Source organism: Cinclus cinclus, chromosome 20 (assembly GCF_963662255.1).
Source record: "Cinclus cinclus chromosome 20, bCinCin1.1, whole genome shotgun sequence".
NCBI classification, from domain to species: Eukaryota; Metazoa; Chordata; class Aves; order Passeriformes; family Cinclidae; genus Cinclus; species Cinclus cinclus.
Window position 1 is genome coordinate 8,472,359 of NC_085065.1, and position 18,839 is coordinate 8,491,197.

Here is an 18,839-nt window from a genome sequence, read left to right on the forward strand (position 1 = left end):
ATTTTCCAGCTGATGAAAGTCACCACATCATTACCCAAATCTCTTTTAGAAAATCTGCCTTTTCCTACTTAGTCCCCAGGCCCAGCACACTTTGCAGTACATCTGTTTCTGGATAAGAGGAGAAGGTGAAATCGCATGTCAGTTGAGAAAATTACCTTTGTGCCAGATCCTATCTTTCCAATAGTGTGTACAGTGAGCCGAGAATGCTGAGTGCAGTTCCTCACTGAGCTTCTTATAAGATCAAGACTAATTGATAGGAGGTTCACTGGGCACACTGCTAAAACACAGAAGTACAGTCCCATTGTTGCTGTGTACCTTCATCTCTTTTTGGGATTTTTGTATTGCTTTTTGGGTCTTCTTCTGTTCAGCCTTGTATCCATTTAAGAAGTACTAATGTTGACCAGGCTGTGATGGCTAATGAGGATGTACAGTGCAGGCAGTCCTATATAACATGAAGCACCCTTGTACAGCTTCTAAGGCTGTAAAGAGCATTCATTTTCTATGCATTCAGGCTTTGTATTTCTGTCCCTTTCTGCACAAAAATGCTGGCTGATTATCATTCCTTCTAATGGCTTTCCCCAGTGTAGATCAAAGAGCAATGTGGATTTCTAGGTGTGATTTTATACAAAGTTTCCTCCAGTGCAGTTTGAATGGCACACTTCTCTATAGGGGAATTGCTCATGACATGGGAATGTGAGGTCTGAGGGGTCTTCTGGGCTGTTGCATTGCCTGGAGCCGGCACAGGGGGGAATTAGAAAGTATTAACACGGTGTGAGTGCTCTGGTCAGGAATCCACCTGCTTGTGTTTCCCTCAGCCTTGGGTACTTTTGCTGTTGGCTGGGGGGCTCCTTGATACCCCCTCTCAGCCCTGACAGCCCCGGCCCATGCTCATGCCCTGCTGTCACAGCCTGCTTAGCCCTGCTTCCCTTGTCTTAACGTCAGAGGAGTCAGCTGCTGTTCAAACCCATCACCCTCATTCCAGACTTGGTAATTATCCCACTCTAATGAGTGGCACTTACTGCTCATTTCCTTCTCTGGTCCTCCGGGAAGGACATTATCTCCCAACCACACTTTTCTAAAGGTTAAAATCTTTCCCTTCAGCTAACTGGAATATTGTTCCTTTAATCATACCTTTCTGCCTGATGTTTGTCATCTTAACTAATGTGTGTCTCCCTGAGCTGGATTCATCCCATACTCATTCCTCCCAGGATTTGTGTCAAAGCATTAATTTGCCATGAAATTTCTTTCATTCGGTTTAATTTCAGGACTGCTGCTCAGGCTTTTTCATTTGAGATCAGATCTCACGGCCCACATTTCATGCTCTGTATCTGTGAGAGTGCCAAAAGCCAGCGACATTCCCTTTAACAGCAGGGTTCAAAACTGATTTCAGGAGATCAGGCTGAGAGACCTGAGGATGCCCAAATTATGCCGGTCTGGGCAGGTCTCTGGCTGACTTTCAGACCAAAACCTAAATTCTTTCTGAAAGTAGATGTGTGTGAAGCACAGCACTGTGTGCTGGTTGCATATTGCTGGGTTAGCTTTGTGCCTTGAGGAGAGAGTACAGCAATAAAGCACACGGTCAAGAGAAGTGGCTGAAGTGTAACACTTGTTTTGTAACTTTGAGGCTAGAAATGCAGCCTGTGAGGATTTGCTGACAATATCTTATGAGTGCTGTTGGACTTAGCCATGTTTTTGACCTGGGAATCAGAGATGAACAAGTGAAGTGCCGTCGTACAGCAAGCACAAAAGTGCCTTGTTTGGATTTTGTGTCAGCCGTGCAGTTTGGAGCCACGGCCTGGATTTCAGCACTGGCTTTTGGCTCTGGTTTGGTGAATTTTCTGAAGCTCCTGTTTGGCTCTGAGCACTGTGGTTTTTTGCCGGTGCATCCCTGGAGATCCCTTGATGTCTGAGCTGCTCCCTGTAAAACCTGTCTGATTTGCTCTGCTCTCCCCATCCTCTCCAGCTCCTTCCTCCTGGCCCTCGGTATTTTGTTTGTTCTTTGCAAACCATGACACCTCAGTTAAAATGCAGATGTGTCAGCAAGGAAGGCACCCAGGAAGTGTTTTCTGGCACTGTGGGCCCCACCTTTCTCCCCAGTTTTACTACAAAACATGATAATTATTCTGAGAGTAGATCCTCTTTGGCTGATATCTTGCAACTGAAAGCCATGAAAAACATTATTCTATGTAAGTTCCCTTTATGTACCAATGAGAATGATCACGCACACCACAAGCTGCAGAGAGGAAGAATATTTTCACTGAAAATCAATCCATGCTGCAGCACTTGTAGATAAGCCTGATGTTATGCAAACATTTTCCTGCTCCTTGTTTAGAGGAAAGCATTCTGCACCCACATGACCAATTGCCTCATGTGTCTGTTGTGATCTGACTATTTTCTGTTGTATTTGACTTATGCTAATGAAGACGATAATGGGCTGTGCCTCGTTTCAGCTTGTCACAGCTTTTGCTAACAGCCTTGTTTTCCCTGGCAGCCTTGGCTTCAATTCTGATAGCTGTGGAGGAGAAGGCGTTAATGCAGCCCTGCTAATTTTAGCGAGTGAGTGAGTGAGTGAATCAGTGGTTTAGGGAAAACAGTTCAACACATTAACCCTTTGTTTCCAGAACAACACCAAAAAAATCACTGTAGAGTGAACCAACAGATGGCTCGGCATATTTTTAGCCTTGCTCTCTGTTCCCATGGTATTCCAGACTGTGTGGGATTCCCCATAGACTGTTGTAAGATTGGTGGGCCCAGCCAAATGCCTTGTTTTGCAACACAGCATCAGAGGGAAGGAGGGAAATGGAATCCTGTTTAAATCAGCAGTTTAAGTAACTAAATGAAAGGTTCTCAGTTCTCACATATCCATAGATTGTGGGGGAGACTGTAGAGAGAGGTTGGTCTTATGATTCTGGCACTTGATCATTGTCAGCTGCTACATTGCATTAATAGGGACAAAATAAATGTGAATTTCTCTTCCAGGGGTGTTCTGTGTGTAAACAATTGATACATCCCAAGGTGTAGACTGGCAGAGGAAAAGCTCACCAGGATTTTGGTGGTTTCTGGCTTGAAGCTTCTGACTTTGTTGGTTTACCCCATAAAATGGGGGAAGGTAATTTTTGTGAACTGTCTTTTTGGGATGTGTACTCTTGAGGAAGTTCCGAAACAAATCACATTAACATAACTATGCATCAATAAAACTTCTCTTAACGTACATTCATCCATCCCTTAATTGTGAGAGCCAATCATCACATTACCCATCTATAACAATACCTAGAATATTGGGATATGTTATATGGCAATAATTCTATTTGTTGTTACCCCAAATTAGGTTTGTGTCATCGTGTGTTGAAGACTGCAAGTGATTTCTCAATGTGGAACAGAAATCATAGCATCAATTTTCCTAACACTGCCTGTATTTCTGTTATACACAAACATTCATTGAGGTTGGTGGAGTATTATGTTCTCTTAATAGCTCATTTGCATATTAGAATGTTTTGAACAAATCCATTCCTAATGTGTTCTCTCAGCAGCACTGTGTGGCTCAGTCTTTTACCATCAGAAGATAATAAAATGCTGTTAACAAAACAAAATGCTGTAAACAAGGTGATGACAAGGGTCTGCATAGTGGGGCAGATTTCACTGCAGCAGAGCACAGTTTAGAAATACCTGTGTATTGTGTCAGATCATCAGCATGCCTGGTGTTTCATGTCCAGTCGAGCAGATGCATTCAGAGATTACAACACCAGCCGTGGACAAGTGAGACAGGGCAAGAAATGCAGAAAGCTACAGCATGGACCAGCTCCATGCAGGTTTCATTGCTGTCTGCAGCATCACTGCCTTCATGGTGCACTCTGAGTGTGGTGTGAGTATTGCCATCACCATTTTAAAAAGGGGAAGCCGAGGCAGATGAAATAATTTGCTGGTAACATCATGCTACTGGAAGACTTGCCACTCTGTCCCCGTGCCACAGCCCTATAGCCACTGGATACCATGTCCTTCCTCAGCAGCAGGGATCTCCAGGTCAGGATAAACCCTCCTGCCCCGGGGGCTGTGATATGGATCCTACAGTTCCTGCCCTTCTCTGCTCCTTGTCCCTCAGTGCAGCGCTGCCCAGCCCAGCCCAGCCCAGCCCAGCCCAGCTCAGCTCAGCAGGTTGGAGCTGTGTGTCCCTGCCTTTGGGAAGGACATGGTATCCAGTGGCTATAGGGCTCTGCCACTCCCTCTTCAGCAGCTCCACTGCACTCACCATCTGCTGCCCACCTGAGCCCAGGTGATGCTTGCCCAGAGCATTAATAACACATCAACACTAGAAACGTCCTTTTTCCTCAGAATGCACTCAGCCACCTGCAGTGCCTCTGGAGCTACCTTTCTTTCTGTGCCTTTGTGATTCACTGATACATTTCACATACTCCACATGGTGGATGTTTTCTTCATCTGGATGACTGGTGGACATTTTTCTCCCCTTGGACCAAGGCCCCATGGCCTCAGGTCGTATTTGGAAGAATATGCAATTCCGTGTGTTGATGCTAAACCCAGGGAAGACAAGTGAATGGACTCCCTTGAATTTGATTAGACTTTTTGTATTGCAGCCATTAGTAAATGATGGATTTGACAGATTAAGGAATTTGCTCAAAGCTGAGGTCAAGATTACTCAACAGATTTGCTTATGTCATTTAGGACACAATCCCAAGATCTGCCTTCTAGCTAGTAGATTGGTTGTGCACAGTTAAAACAGAAACTGAAACAGTCCTTTCTGTTTAAGGAGAGGTCATGGGGAAGCCAACTTTCAGGCATGAAGCCCACAGATAAAGGGGCAATGAGTGATGCTTGAAATTAAAATTCAAAGCCATTGGTTCCAGCGATGATGTATGTCCCTGCATGCTTTGGGATCACGCCGCAGCTGATGGAAATTCATGATGCTGATGCAGTGGTATGAATTATTTACGATGCTCAGGCTGCCAGGACTGAGTGGGCAGGCTGTTTGTTGGACTCGTGACTCCCAAGCGCCTTCCACTCCTTACATGTGTGTCTGGGAACATGTCCTGTGTGCTGTAGGGTCAGGCTCAGGGAGAGCATCAGGTCATCTGAAATGGAGACAGCTCAGATTTTAACCCACTTATTCTGGGATAGGTAGGTCTTCCAGGTGTGTCTCACCTTCTCAAAAGGCCTCAGATTAGGGACTCCAGTTGCTTTTTATAGTTCTAGACCCTTCCTGATTTATAGTTCTGGTAGGTAAACAATCGTGCTGATAAAACAACTGTGCTTTGCTTTTATTTGGAGTCTGTTCAGTTTTATTTTGCTGATAATGGTTCTTAATGTCTTTCCTCTTCTACAGTCTTTTTGAACCTGTAGTTTCCTGCTTGCAGAAGTCTTTATACCTTGTAAAAAATCATCACTTGATCTCCCTTTTGGCAAATTAAACAGAATAAAACTCTCTTTTTTGTTGGTTGCTTAGGATGTTTTAATTGTATGTCAGTTCTCTGCAACCTGTCTGTGTTTCCAGCATCTCATATGACAGTGGGTACCACAACTGTGTGAGTGCTAGTTTCCCCAATGAAATGTGAAATAATTTCCCTCTTCTTGTGTTGCTTCCCTGAAATGCCACAATATCACAGAGAAATCTCATTACTTTCCTCTCCATCTATAAATCCCAGCTCATCAAAAGACAGCTCTTCTGACTGAAGAGTTCCAACATTTGGGACCACATGAGTGTTACGAACACCTGAACCCCAGGGCCAGTGAAAAGGACAGGGGTGGGTCTCACACACGTGGTGGTCTCACTGTCCAGCCCTGCAGCTGGAGCAGCATTTCAAACTGTCGATTACTGTAAATTTACATCATTTTCAAATGTGGGAAAGGCCAGTCTGTTGAAACCAGGGCAAGTGCAAGTGCTGCTCCTTGTATAAATCGTGTGGGAAGTTCTCTAATTCCACCCTGCAGCATTTACATGTTTAATCTCCTTTTGCTGTTTTTTTGAGGTTTCTCACAAATGCTCCTGCCTCAGGAGATCCTGCCCAAATGTCTCTGCTGCAGCACAGCCTGACCTTTTCCTGCAAGTGCTTGTGTTGCCTTTCTCACAGCTCCCAGGTGTTCCCTGCTTGCACTTCAGGGTGAGACGTGCTCACAGACTTCTGCAGCATGAAGGCAAACTGCTGAGACAAGTTGTTTGTTTCAAATGGCATCTTCTGGCTGTGATTTGGATCCTGCTGCAAGATTTCAGTGAATAGAGCTGGTGTGGGATCCCTCTGAACTCAATTACTTCTAAATCTTACAAATTTTTTTGTGTTAACAAAATCTCTTCTTTTTTTCAAGAAAATTAAGTGAGGTCAGTAGAGGTCTGAGTTTCTTCTTCCCTGCAGATGGAAGCAGGATTCAGTTCCAGTCAGAAAATCTTTGCTGGAAAAAGTACTGATACTGTTTTGGCAGCTTCAGTACAAGAGCTGGCCAGGGCTCCAGAGAGGGTTCCTTGGCTATTCAGTACAGGTGCCCCTGTACTGAGCTCATTTGCAAGAAAAGATCAGTTTCAATATATCTCTTCTGAGGTCTGTCAGTGATTTGTTCTCTTTTCTCCCCTTACTCCACTCCCTCTACTCCCTGCTGCTACAAACATCCTTTCCATTCTGCTTTTTCAAGTGTTCCCAGCCTCTTCTTATGTGTCAGAAAACGGCATGGGGCAAACACCCCTTTGCAGGGCACTCAGGGTGGCTGGGAAACCCAAGGGACAGGAGGCAAACACCTTACCTGAAGTGAGCAGTTAGTGCAATGGAGAAACATGTTTGCATTAAAAGGGCAATCACCCATTCATTCCCTGGCGAGTTAAATAATAGGGACTGAGCTTTGGTTTTCTCCAGTTGTTTCCCAAAGGAAAATTATTTATTTCTTCTCTCTGAGATTTATGTCTTCTCTCTGACTATTGGATGCCTGCTGAAGGATTCATTAGAGACACCCTTGCAGCTGCCAAAAGAACCAGCTGGATTACTGAGCCTGCAGCTCATTTTTTCTTCCCTTGTTTGCTTCCTACAGTGAAGAACTAGTTTGCAATCCTTGTCTGTGCTGTCTGTCCCACATGGTGGGGGACTGCTCTGTGCAGAGAAGTGTGTCTGTCCCCAGCCCAAAACACTGCCCCTACTCATTGTGATGGCTTCTGATCTTAAACTTTGGAGCACATGGTGCTCCCTGAGCTGCTTGTATGTATGACAACAATCACACACTCACTTCACACTGAGTTTTGGCAGCAGTTGGTTTTTATGGTCTTGTGTCCCTTGCCAGGGGATCAGCAGAGCCCAGCACAGCCCAGATGTGTGGGGCCCAGGAGTCTGAGTGTGCCCAGGACTGGCACATCCTGCGTGTCCCACATGTGCAGAATTGGGCTGTGCCACCCATTCCATTATCACAGACAGAGCTGCTTTTCCTCATTCCCTGGCAGAGGTCATGGACTCCCAGGGGGTTGTTGACTGCAAAAAAGACTCCCAGGTAGGCTGAGCAATCCATACGTTTGCCAAGACAATAAAGAAATAAAATAACTTTTGATTCATTGTGGGGAGCTAATCCTTTCTGAGAAGGAGGGGGACTTTATTTCTTTACAAAATGAAGCAGAAGGATGGTTTATATAGTGTAGACAGCAGAGAAGATTTAGGGGTAGCCATAGTTTATTTGGCCACACATTGTAATTTAACTTAAAGCAATGCCTTCAGTCTGGAATTAACTAGGAAGAGCTTCTCACTTTAGTCCAGAAAGCTACTGGTAAAAATGCATGATCAAGTGCACTGCAGGATCTTGAAAACTGTGTGCAAATATGCAGGGATTTATGTAGCAAATATGTGTGTCTATTAATGCACAAACCCTGTGCAAGTATCCACACAAAAGTAGGCCCCATTGATTGAAATCCTTTTATCCCCTGACCTGTGCTTGGAGCTGTGTTTATTCCTGGCTGAAGATGTGAGCACTGCTGGCATTAATTCCATCAGGCTATTCTGTAAATTCTTCATCATCTCCTGCAATGATGTCAGTTATTTGCATTGTAATATCCAATTGAAAACCTGCAAATTACATTTAGGGGAAACTGGACATTGAAGCACTTTGCTCAGGTGATAATTTCATTTACTGTTAAGACATTACTTAGACCTAAATGTGAATGTATCCTCTGTTCCTCCATAATACACACTCCCAGACACATAACATCTCATTTAGTTTGATTTCAAAACTGTAATTTTATATGTCTGAGCAACTGGTAGACTAAAATCATTGCATCAACTTTGAGGAATAAACTTAAAGTGCCAGATTCACTGGGAACACCCAGTGACACCACTGTGTTATAGCACAATATTAAATAGAGTAGAGGCTTCCCAGCTGGCTGCAGGAATCTGGGCATTTAAAATTTAAAACACAGTTGTTGCTTGTGAAGGTGACAGGGATAATAATACCAACCTGGATTTTCCGTATCAAGCGTGTCTCTACTTAATTGGTTTCAGTCAGGATTTTCAGCTAGTCTGGTGTGCATTAACCACATACTATTTTCTGATGGAGCAGCTTGTTTTTTGTTTGTTTTTTTTTTAACACAGATGTGTGTTCTGGTGCTCTAAATTAGTGGGGTTACAGTAGTTCCCTGTGATGCCAGGGTGGGAATTTGATCATGAGTCACACCATAGTTGACATCTGCTGCCCAGCTCCTGCAATATGGAAGTTTTAAGAAAATGTCTAACTTGTCATGAGCTCTGAACTCATCATATAGCTCCTCACTTGCCCTGCCTACATGAGCTGATTTTTTTATTTTCCCTAAGAAAAGGAGAGGGGAAAGGATTCAATTTAATAATCAAATTGTGCCTTTCTCATTCAACATCGAATTTTGCATATGACTAAAAAGTCTGTAATTTTTTTATCCAGATTTGCTTGTTCTAAATGACCCCTTTGGCTTATCAATGGTGGTTATTGGTACTGAGGGAATTTATAGCATTGAGAAGTGCCTGTAAGAAGAAGTGTCATGCACACACGTTAGTGCATTATCTGCAGGGCTTTGGGAAGCTGCTGGGGTTTTGCTAGCACATGGGAAAATAACGCACCAGAAAATTGAGAAACTGGGTCATCTGGATTCATTTGATGTGTCTTTCCAGCTGGGCTTTTGTTGCTGCTCAGGCTGACATCTCTGAGCTCACACAGATTGTGCTGCAGCAGGATTCTGTGGCATCCTCCATGCCTGCTGTCCCTGCACTCAGTTTGTTCATACTCCTGGGTGTCTGGAGGGCCCAGGCCAAGGGCAGGGTTGTGTGGGGCTGGCTGTGAGCTCTTATGAGCAGCAAGAGGCTGCCTCTGCCTCAGTGAGGGTCCCTGCAAGGTTCTACAGGCAAAGGCACAGGAACACATGAGGATGTACACAAGCTCAGCAACATGGTTGTCAGAAAGAACAGCCAGCTGTGTGTCCAGGTGTGCACACAGCTCCCTGGGCTGTTCTGCCTCTCACCTTATTCTTCCTCAGCTGCTTGTTCCTCCATTCCTTTTTTTCTAGACAGCACAAGAGCCTCTCTAGTCTAAGCTGCTTTTCTTCCTCTATCCCTGAAAAAGCCCTCCTGAAGAATTTTCCAGACTGTTTTTGGGGCAAGTGCTAATTTGGTGGCTGTGTTTAAATTCTGTATAATCTCATGATATCGGTGAATAATGATCAGAAAGGCTGAACTGTGAATCTGAGATGATAAGGAGTAAGTACATTGCTTGTTTGCACAGTGTACTAGTGTTAGGGATTGGGTTTCTTTCTTTTTTATTTACACAATTTTTTTCCCATAAGTTGCTAATAAACTAACTACTAGGTGCTTATGAGTACTTAAGAAAAAAACAAAAGAAGTAGTCAAGGTTAGGAGAGGAGTGTAGCATCTGGCTACACTTCTTTTTTCCCTGAGAGTTTCTCTCCAAGGGGGGAGATACCACAAGATCAGCACCAATATCATGCAAGACATCATTTCTCCTTGCAGAACCATTCATTGGCTGGTTCAAGTGAACAGTGTGGGTATTCTTCAACTTGTAGTTTTCTGTAGAAGATACAGAGTGTATCAGAGCAACAGATGATACACCAAGATGAACACATATTTTATCATCTTTTATTTTAGGTGGAAAAACTGGCAAAGTACTTGGACCCAAATGATTTGGGAAGAATCAATTTTAAGGACTTCTGTCATGGAGTTTTTGCTATCAAAGGTATGTGCATATTTCTTAAAAATAATTCTGTTCAGTTCCACTAATGTTTCTCTGGTTGCAGGAAATGTAATGATCAAAGACATCCTCTCTTTTAACTGTGGTTATTTGTAGTGACAGTAGAGCAGCTCTGGGAACAGAGCCAGGATATTTTTCCTTTTTGTGCATCTCATGTATCAATGGTGAGCAGTGCTAGAGCTCCTGCATCCATAGATGCTTGGGCATTGGTTTACTGCTAATTTTTGTCAGAGTAAATGTGTTGTGGTTTGAAGAATACAGCAGAAGAAAGAGCAGCTTTGTGGTAACAGGCAGGGCCCAGGTTTAATACTGCCAGATTTGATCTTGTTCTGCTTCTGATTTACCTCAGGGAGTTAGGGAGCCCTTGGGCTTTCAGTTCTCTACTAGGAAATTTTAGACTATCATATTCCTCTTGAGGTATCTGCAAGATACAATTATTTCATGTTATCAGGGTACTTAGGGTCATGTATTGAAAAGAAATGAGTTAATGACAGGTTGGCCATGCAAACCCTGAAGATTGAGATCAGGTGGATCCAATCACCTCCTTTCCAAGGAAACTCCTTGATGGAAGACACAGATATTGTTATGCTTTAGAGCTTAGCCGAAAGGCAACAGCAAAACAGTGAGGAGAGACTAACTTCCCATAGTGAAATAGTCCATGTCCTGTCCTTTTCTGGACAGTGGTGTGTCCTTTGTAAAGTGTTAGGGTGATGTCATAGCCCAGAGGCTTCAGTTCTGGGCAGGGTGAGTGTGTCAGTGATGGTGGTGTGGTTCCAGGAGAAGCCTCTGGGGAGTCTGCTATGATGAGATTATTATGGAGCCATAATGATGCAAAAACGTAAAACCACCGTACTTTTAATTAAAGTTTATGGCAGCCAAAGACAGGGTACAGTTAGGTAAAATTACAGTGAGAAGCTGCTCTCATCAATGTTCTTGGAGACACTGTCCAAGGTGACACTGATGTGTTTGAAGAGAAGACAAGAGAAAGCCCAGGAGGAAAGTTATTTCATTTGTGCACAGACCCTAAAGTCGCTGCTGGGGGTTTTCCCTAAGCAGAAAATGCTGTAGCAAACTGAGTTCTAGTTTAAGACACAAGCTCTGTAAATCATCTGGTGTCTTCTGTACTTCACAGTCTATAAAGATTGCACAAATGCACAAAATATGATCAGGAGGTGATAGAATTGACCCAAAATCTCTTCTGTGGTAACTGTGCCTTGTCCATGCTCCCTCAGTGATGCAGTGAGCAGCTGCATCTCCTTTACTGTGGGGACAGTGTCAGAATATTGAGTTATCAGAGTCATGAGGCCTTGGGGATTTTCATCCTTGCTCACCTTGTGGGAACTGATTCTTATGTTCATATTCTAAGGTTTAATTCTGCAAAGATGTGACTGGATCAAACTGTCTGGAGTACCTTGCACTCCAATTTTATGAATAGCTTAAAGCCCAGGTGTGGAGCTGTAGGGTCCAAATCGTTTATTTGATGGTTGTTAGGATGTGTCTGTGAACAGATGCAAAGAAATCACCCAATTCTGCAGCATCACCTAGAGCTCCCTTAGCACATCATTAGCATTTCAACTCTTACACAGGCTCAGTAGAAGTGTTTGTCATCGAAGCAGCAGCAGCTGTATCTATTTCTGATAAGACACTGTGCTTCATGTTTTCTCAGCATCTCTTTAGAAAAACTGCTTCAGTTGCACACCTTACAGCATGGAAATTTTATTCATCTTTGGCTACCTGCCTTATTTTCCTTAAAAATTAAATTGTTTATGTTAATGTTCAGAAAGGGCATGTCTGCCTTTCAGAATGGAAAGCCTCCACCGTGTTGTTTTAGTGCAGCCACATCCCAAGGGGTGTAGCAGGCTTATTATCAAGCAAAAGCAATTTGTCTTGGCAGCAACAGATTATAAATGTGATTCTTTGACATCTCAGCCTATTACAGTTGCTTGGGGCAGTCAGATTAATAGAGCAAAATGAGATGCTACTGTAAATCCAGTGGGGTTTTCAGTAATAAGAGTATGAAGTTGTGCTATCCTTAGCACTGATAGCCAGATGTTTAAATTCAAGCTTTACAATCCTAATGCCTTACTATATTTCTTACTTATAAGACTTCAAATTAATTTATCTTATAGCTGCTTGCCTTTATAGTATGGTGACAAAATTGTTTGCTGCACAAAGGGGACATAGTGTCAAGGTTTATTGGTGGATCTCTGTCTTGAATTTATTTAAATGATGAGGTTTGAGACATCTAAGAGCAACAGATTCAAATCAGAGTTGAGATCCGATGCTGTTGGTTTGAGCATTTCATATCCTGGGTTGGATTCCAGTGAACAGCTAAATGTTGGAACTTGAAAAAATCCCGAAGATCTGAGTGTTTAATGTTCTGTAATGGGTTGATAGAGAATCTCCTACCCTGGATCTAAAATCTGCAGCTTGGCCTCTCTCCTTCTTAAACCAGGGCGTTGTTTAATGTCGCATGGTACAAATGAGAAGTGTTGTGTTCCTCTACAAACGGGCATCAAGCCTTGTTTCCTCCTCAGTGCTTCAGAGCTGGATAATCCTCATGACATCTGGATCATGTACCTCTGCAGCAGCTGCTGGTACTGCCAGGTGGAAAACAGTTCATTTCCTTCAGCTGCTGAGTAGCAGGAGCTGTGGGTAAGGATGAGCAATTTCACTGACTGTGGGACCTTGGGAAGTGGTGGAGAGGATTTGTTCAAGTGGAGGTAAATATACTAGAGGGCAGAAGTGTGTTGAAGGAGCTCCTTGTCACTGTGGCTCTGGGGTGGAATACTGGACAGGTATGGTGCTTTCTATTTATAGAAAGCTTTGCTTCTTTTGCTGGTCTTTTGTGGATTAAAGCACTTTGCCTCAGCATCTGTGCTGAGTCCCTGCTGCCTAGGCTGCTTTCCTCATGAAATTGGGCTCTGCCAGAGCCAGGGATAGGCTTGCTGTCAAATTTAAAGCTTTGCAGCAATTTAATTGGAATGCCAGAGTATGAAGGTTTTACTTGTGCTGAAGCTGCCCTCTCTATCTGCTGCCTGCAGGGCTTTAATAACTGTCTGCCTGTAGAGCAATTGCCATGAAATAACACCTGTAGCCTCTTGCCTAAGTGCTCTGTGGCACTGCTCAGAGACACCAAGAGCAGCCAGAATATCACTCAAAGGCTGAATTCCCATGAATTTCAGCAGGGTCAGCATGGGAACCATTACTGTTTGCTCAGCAGAACCAATGGCTGTTTTTGCTGTTCTGAATTCATATTGTACTGATTGAGTAAATATTTTCTGCCACTTGTACTTAATGGCTTGAGTGGAGCTGTTAATTCCCTGTGCTCTGCAGGCTGGTGGGTTCCACAGCCAGATGCATTTGCAGGGCCAGGCTCTAACTGAGTCTGACCTGTTCCCTGTATTTTAAGATTTCTATTGTCTTTCCAGTAGTCTCTTTGCTTTGATATTTTGCTTAAAAGTACCCAAACCCTGAGAAATTAAGGGGGAGCTCCCCCTACTGCCCTCGGTGTTACAGCTCACAGAGATGAGAGGGTACTGTATGAACACAGATTAATACAGAATTAAAATACAAAGGCAGATGTATTCTGACTTTATAGCTTATTTTGACCATGAAAACAGCGCTGACTGCTGTGTAGTGTTTGGAGAGTCATGGCGTTTGTAACAGGAGAGACTGAGCCACATCAGCACAGAGCATTTCTGCAATTATGAATCTGTGTGCTTTAGCAGAATCACTGTTTTTTCAGGTGAAATCATACAGACTGTTGTTCTTCTGGAGTAAGGGAGTGTTTCCCTCATCTTGTAGAAGCTTTAAGGACATTTTAGTTGTGTTCTGGTATGGAACTTGAAAATGGAGAGTTGTTGGAGCTCCTTCATATGCATTAACATTGTGGAAGAAGCACAGTTGTGAATTTATACACTTCCCCCCCTGCAGTAATAGCAACCTTTGAATCTTCAAAATAGTAACACAGACTATTATGTGCCTTCAACAATCCATCTCTGTGCTTCCCTAGATCCTGAGGCATCCAATTACTGCAATTGGTTGGAAAGAAGCAGGCTATAAACAAGCAGCTGAAAGTTAAAAAGTAGATACATTTCTCTGTGAGTTCCTAGCACTTTGTAATGAAAATTCCAATACAGGTTTGCCCAAAGTTTCAAAGAAATGTTCCAAAAGGGATGTTGGCTGTTCTTCTAGGTCAGACAGTGGCAGGTTATTTGGACTATGAAATAATATGAAAATAATATAGTATAAAATTTGATGGTGTTTTTTCATAACAAAGTTTTCTAAAGCAGAGTATTTCTGGCCTTCTGTTTCACTGGCGATTATTTTTTTTTCTTAATAGCTTTTATAGTTTCATTCAGATGCTCCAAGAAAATATATTTCTCACAAAACCAGTGCCAAGTTTTGGCTGTCTCCTTCAACTAATTATAAAATCCATTTGCAGTCCCATAGCTGAGAAAATTGTTGTACCAGCTGTGCCCTGAAGATCCAGCATGGACTAAGAGATGGGTATGTTGCAGTCATTTAAAAGGGACTTTATTTGCATATAATATCTAGGACCAGGACAGCTGCACCAGCATGGGAATTTCAGTAAAGCACATCAGAAAACCCCCAGGTCCACATAAACCCATTTAGTTTCATAGCTATAGATCTCAAATTTCAATGAAGCTGTAACTAGAGATGATCTGATGCATCTGTCTGTCCTGTAAGAATAACTTACTGACAGGGGTGGTGCTTGGGATGGCTCCAGGGACAAGGACTGTCAGTGAATGTGAAGAGCTGAGCTCTCCTGGAATTAATTACCCTATAGCTGCTCAATGAACTGAAGTTGGCTAATCTTAAAACTACTTGAGAGTTTTCTAAGACTTAACTAAATTTCACTAAATAGACCCTGAAACTATAAATGAGTCTAATACACCACTGAAGATGCAAGGGCAGAATAAAGTAGCTATTACTGTTAGGAAAAAATGTCAGAAACCAAGTACATTCAATTAGGTAACCAGACTTTATTTCCTAGAGTATTAAAATTGCTTAATTGCGTGTGAAAATTGTCTGATGTGTTACAGGTTATATCTCTTCTTTGGAGCATTTGTAGGAAACAGCTTTGCTAAAATTGAGTTTATTTGTGGCCAGAATGTCTGTTTGCAAACTGATTGTTTGTTAGGGTGTGAAAACCATTTTTAAAATTAAGCTGATTGTAAATTTTCAAAATTATCTCATAAGGGATATAGTATCTAGCAACCTGAGCGAACTGAAAATGTTAAAGTCTTTTAAAAGTTAAAAGTCTTCCCATTCAGTGACTTCTAAGTGACTTTCATAATCATTACTAGGACTGATGATGACCCTGTTCTGGCAAAATGAATTGTGTTTGTTTTTGCATTTGTAGTATTAGGATAAATATTTTTTAACTCAGATAATTTGACAGACCAGACTAGAGAGTGACTCAGTGCTTTGTTAAACTAGAGCTCCTGTACATCCATGTTTCAGAGAGTCTTTTGAGTGGACAGTGAAGCTGCTTCCGTGCTGGCTCTTCAGGTCTCTTTAGCCAGGGAAGAAAATTCAGCAGCTTCTGGCTGCTCTCATTTTGTGATCTGATTGTTTAGTCCTTTCTCTAGACACAAGTTTACCAGCAATCTGTGTCACAGTGATTTACATCCAGTACAGCCTTTCACAGAGTGTTTCTCCATGAAGGACACCCTTCAGTGGAGCTGCAGCAATGGATGCACAAGGACCTGGAACTATTCCTGGGTTACTCTTTGCTCTCTCTCCTGCCTCACTGTTATTGCAGTGCAGCTAAGTCTTCTTGCCAAGTGCTGCCCAGAAATGTAGATGAAATTTTTCCAACTGCAGCAAAGGAGAGAGAACATGGAGCACATTAGTATCTTATGATACAGGTAGACATCCAAATGAATTATCTCTAATCAGCCATGTAAGTGGCTTTCAGGTCTACCTTTTCCAGGAAAATGAATTTATAGCAATAATAAGACATCTCTAATGCAAGAGGTCCTTAAAGTAGCCAGGAATTATTCCTTTGCTTCATTGCAATGGGTTATTTTTGGACAGATTCTAGCCTTGGGTGCACACTGCTGCACAGCTTGAAATATCCACCACGGCAGTTCTGCAGACCTCAGCACACAGGGTTCTGCTCAGGAGTGGTTCTGCTAGTAAAGAACTAGTCTTTGTCCAGTACCCTCCCATTTCCATATTGAGATTTGCCAGAGTAAACCTTGATTTCTTGTTGTTTTTTTGTGTGGACTGTGAGACACTGATTTAACTCACTGCAGGCACTTTCCAGGCTGCAAGCATGTGTTCTAATAAGAACACATCCTGGGTGATAAGAACACACATGCACAGCATTTGAGACACTCCAGTGTTCCCTCTTTATGTTACATCATTGTGTAACCCTCCTGGAATACCTGAAAAATTCAAATTATATTTAGATGAGAGGACCAAAAGGTGAGATTGTATTGGCACTGTTGCAGAAAAACACTGAATAAGAAAGCTGATGCATCGCCTGACTGTGCATAACCTTCCTGGTAATAAGGGGTGGTCCAAGGAAAAAAACACCATCAGTCCTCCAGAGTGAAGAGATTCTGATTTGTGTCCTCAGGGAAGAGGAGAACAGAGAGAACTTCTTAAAACTCAGTTCTTAAGAGGAATAAAAGAAGTGGCACCATCTTGATATTCTTGAAGCCAGTGGCCATTTTTTTCATTGATTTGCTGAATGTTGAAACAGGGTCAGATGTCTGCAAGGTAGTGATGATGTGTTTTAGTAATCTTGGAGGAAATTGGTCTCTCATTATTTCCTTTTCTCCCCTTTTTAATGGAGTATAATGACATGCAGATCTTCCCAAGAGGATGAAGAGAGCCACGCTGTCATGCCAGCTTGCATGCAGAGCAGTGCACAGGGGATGCTGCCTGCTGCACACCCAGACATCTCCCCACAAAAAGTCACCTTTGCAGAAGGAGACTGGCTCAGATCAACTGATAGCCTGAATCTGCCAGCACTGAAGGGAACCTGGCTTGTGCCTACAATAAAAGCAAGACTTGGCTTTGTTCACCTTTTTAAGCGATGCAGTTTGGTAAACAGATTGGATTAAATGCCTGCTAATATTCTGGAAATGGGTCTGGTGCTTGGGCAAGTTCTGGATCAGGCTGTAAAAGCCTGGGTCAGGTGGCTCTGGTGAAGAAGTGATGAGGGCTGCACTGAGTCAGTTGGATGCAAAGGAGGCAATGCTTTTCTCCCCAGTGTTTTTACTGAATAATTGACAGGCCAAGAGCTATCATGAAGTGGCTCTCCCTAATGGACAAGGGAAATGAAAAAATGTGATTACTCCTAATCTTAGATAAGAAATGAACAGCAAAGAGGGGTCACAGAAGGACTCTACATTTCAGATGCTGGAGATCTGGAAACTGTTTGTGACTCTAGCTCTAACAGACCAGTCTGGCTGGCCTTTTGAAAGGAGGCAAGGTAGAAACATTTCTCACACCGTTGTTTTGGGCAGTTAAATAATTTTTTCAAGACCCACATCTTTTGTGACTTTTCCCCACTGAAAATAAAGAAAACAGGGAGAGGAAGCACTGTTGGTAGCACAACTGCATTAGGAAAGTAAGGCTTGAAATTATGGTGTAAAACTACTGTTGTTGAGAAATTTTAGAGCACTGTAAACATACTCGTTCATTACACTAATCTGCATCCATTGCTGAGTAGCACTTGATATTTATTTTTCCTTTTTGCTGGTGTAACTAACTTAAGAGTAGCTGTTCCATCTCATGCAAAGACTTTTTAGCAAAGCAGTTCATTGTGTGAGGAGTCTCATAGTGGGTGCTGGCACAAGGCAATTTGATGCTTTAGTTATGAATGTCAAAAGGTAGAAAGAATAAAGTGAATTTTCCTCTGTGAGAGGACTAGCGAATAACCTTAGGCATGCACAGAGCAGTTTAAGCTAAAAGCAAGAGGAAGAAAAGGATTATGGCTGGGTGGGAAATGTGACATTACAGGTAGGGCAGGTTATGTAGAAAGATGCTCTGTCCAGGCAAACAAGTTTCCTCTAACATCTTTCCTCTATCAGCCAGTAGATGGTTTTTGATTGTTAGTCCCTTAGTCCCAGATAAACTCCTATTTGGAAAATGACCCTACCACACATTCTTGCCCACTAACTTCTCCAGCAAAGTTGGCATTTAACAGCTTCATTTATACTCATTTATGTGCTAAGTACCACCTGAGACTCTCACTTTGCTGGAGAAGCTGAAAAAGGAAGAAAGTCTTGATGCCTTTTGTGACACTTCTGAGATCTTAATATTGTCTTCATTCAGCATGTGCCTGTGTGGGGCAGAAAGGGAAAACACAGTGATTCCTCCCTATTAGGCTTTCTCCATCTGGTCGTTTTTTTTCTGGTTTCTAAAGTACTTCTTTCCTTTGCAAGGGACTCCTCTCCATAACCACAACATGTCTTTATCCCTACAGATGTTATTCTTTGATGTAAGACCAGGAGAGAAGGTCAGCTAATGGTATAAACCTGTTCAGTTCACACTTCCTTCCATCACCCTGTTTCCTCTTCACCTGCTTTGTAGTGGTATCCATGTGTAATGTTACAGCCAAATATATTGCATTAGTGCTGGGATGGAAGGGAGGA

At 42.7% G+C, this 18,839-nt stretch overlaps 1 protein-coding gene across 1 annotated transcript in view; it reads left to right on the top strand.

The window, feature by feature from the left end:
* RAB11FIP4 (RAB11 family interacting protein 4) overlaps positions 1-18,839 on the top strand; it is a 109,260-nt gene that overhangs the window by 25,702 nt on the left and 64,719 nt on the right. Inside the window, exon 2 of the mRNA XM_062506006.1 lies at positions 10,098-10,185. Within this exon, the coding sequence (XP_062361990.1) occupies positions 10,098-10,185 (88 nt within the window). The remainder of the gene's footprint in view (positions 1-10,097; positions 10,186-18,839) is intronic.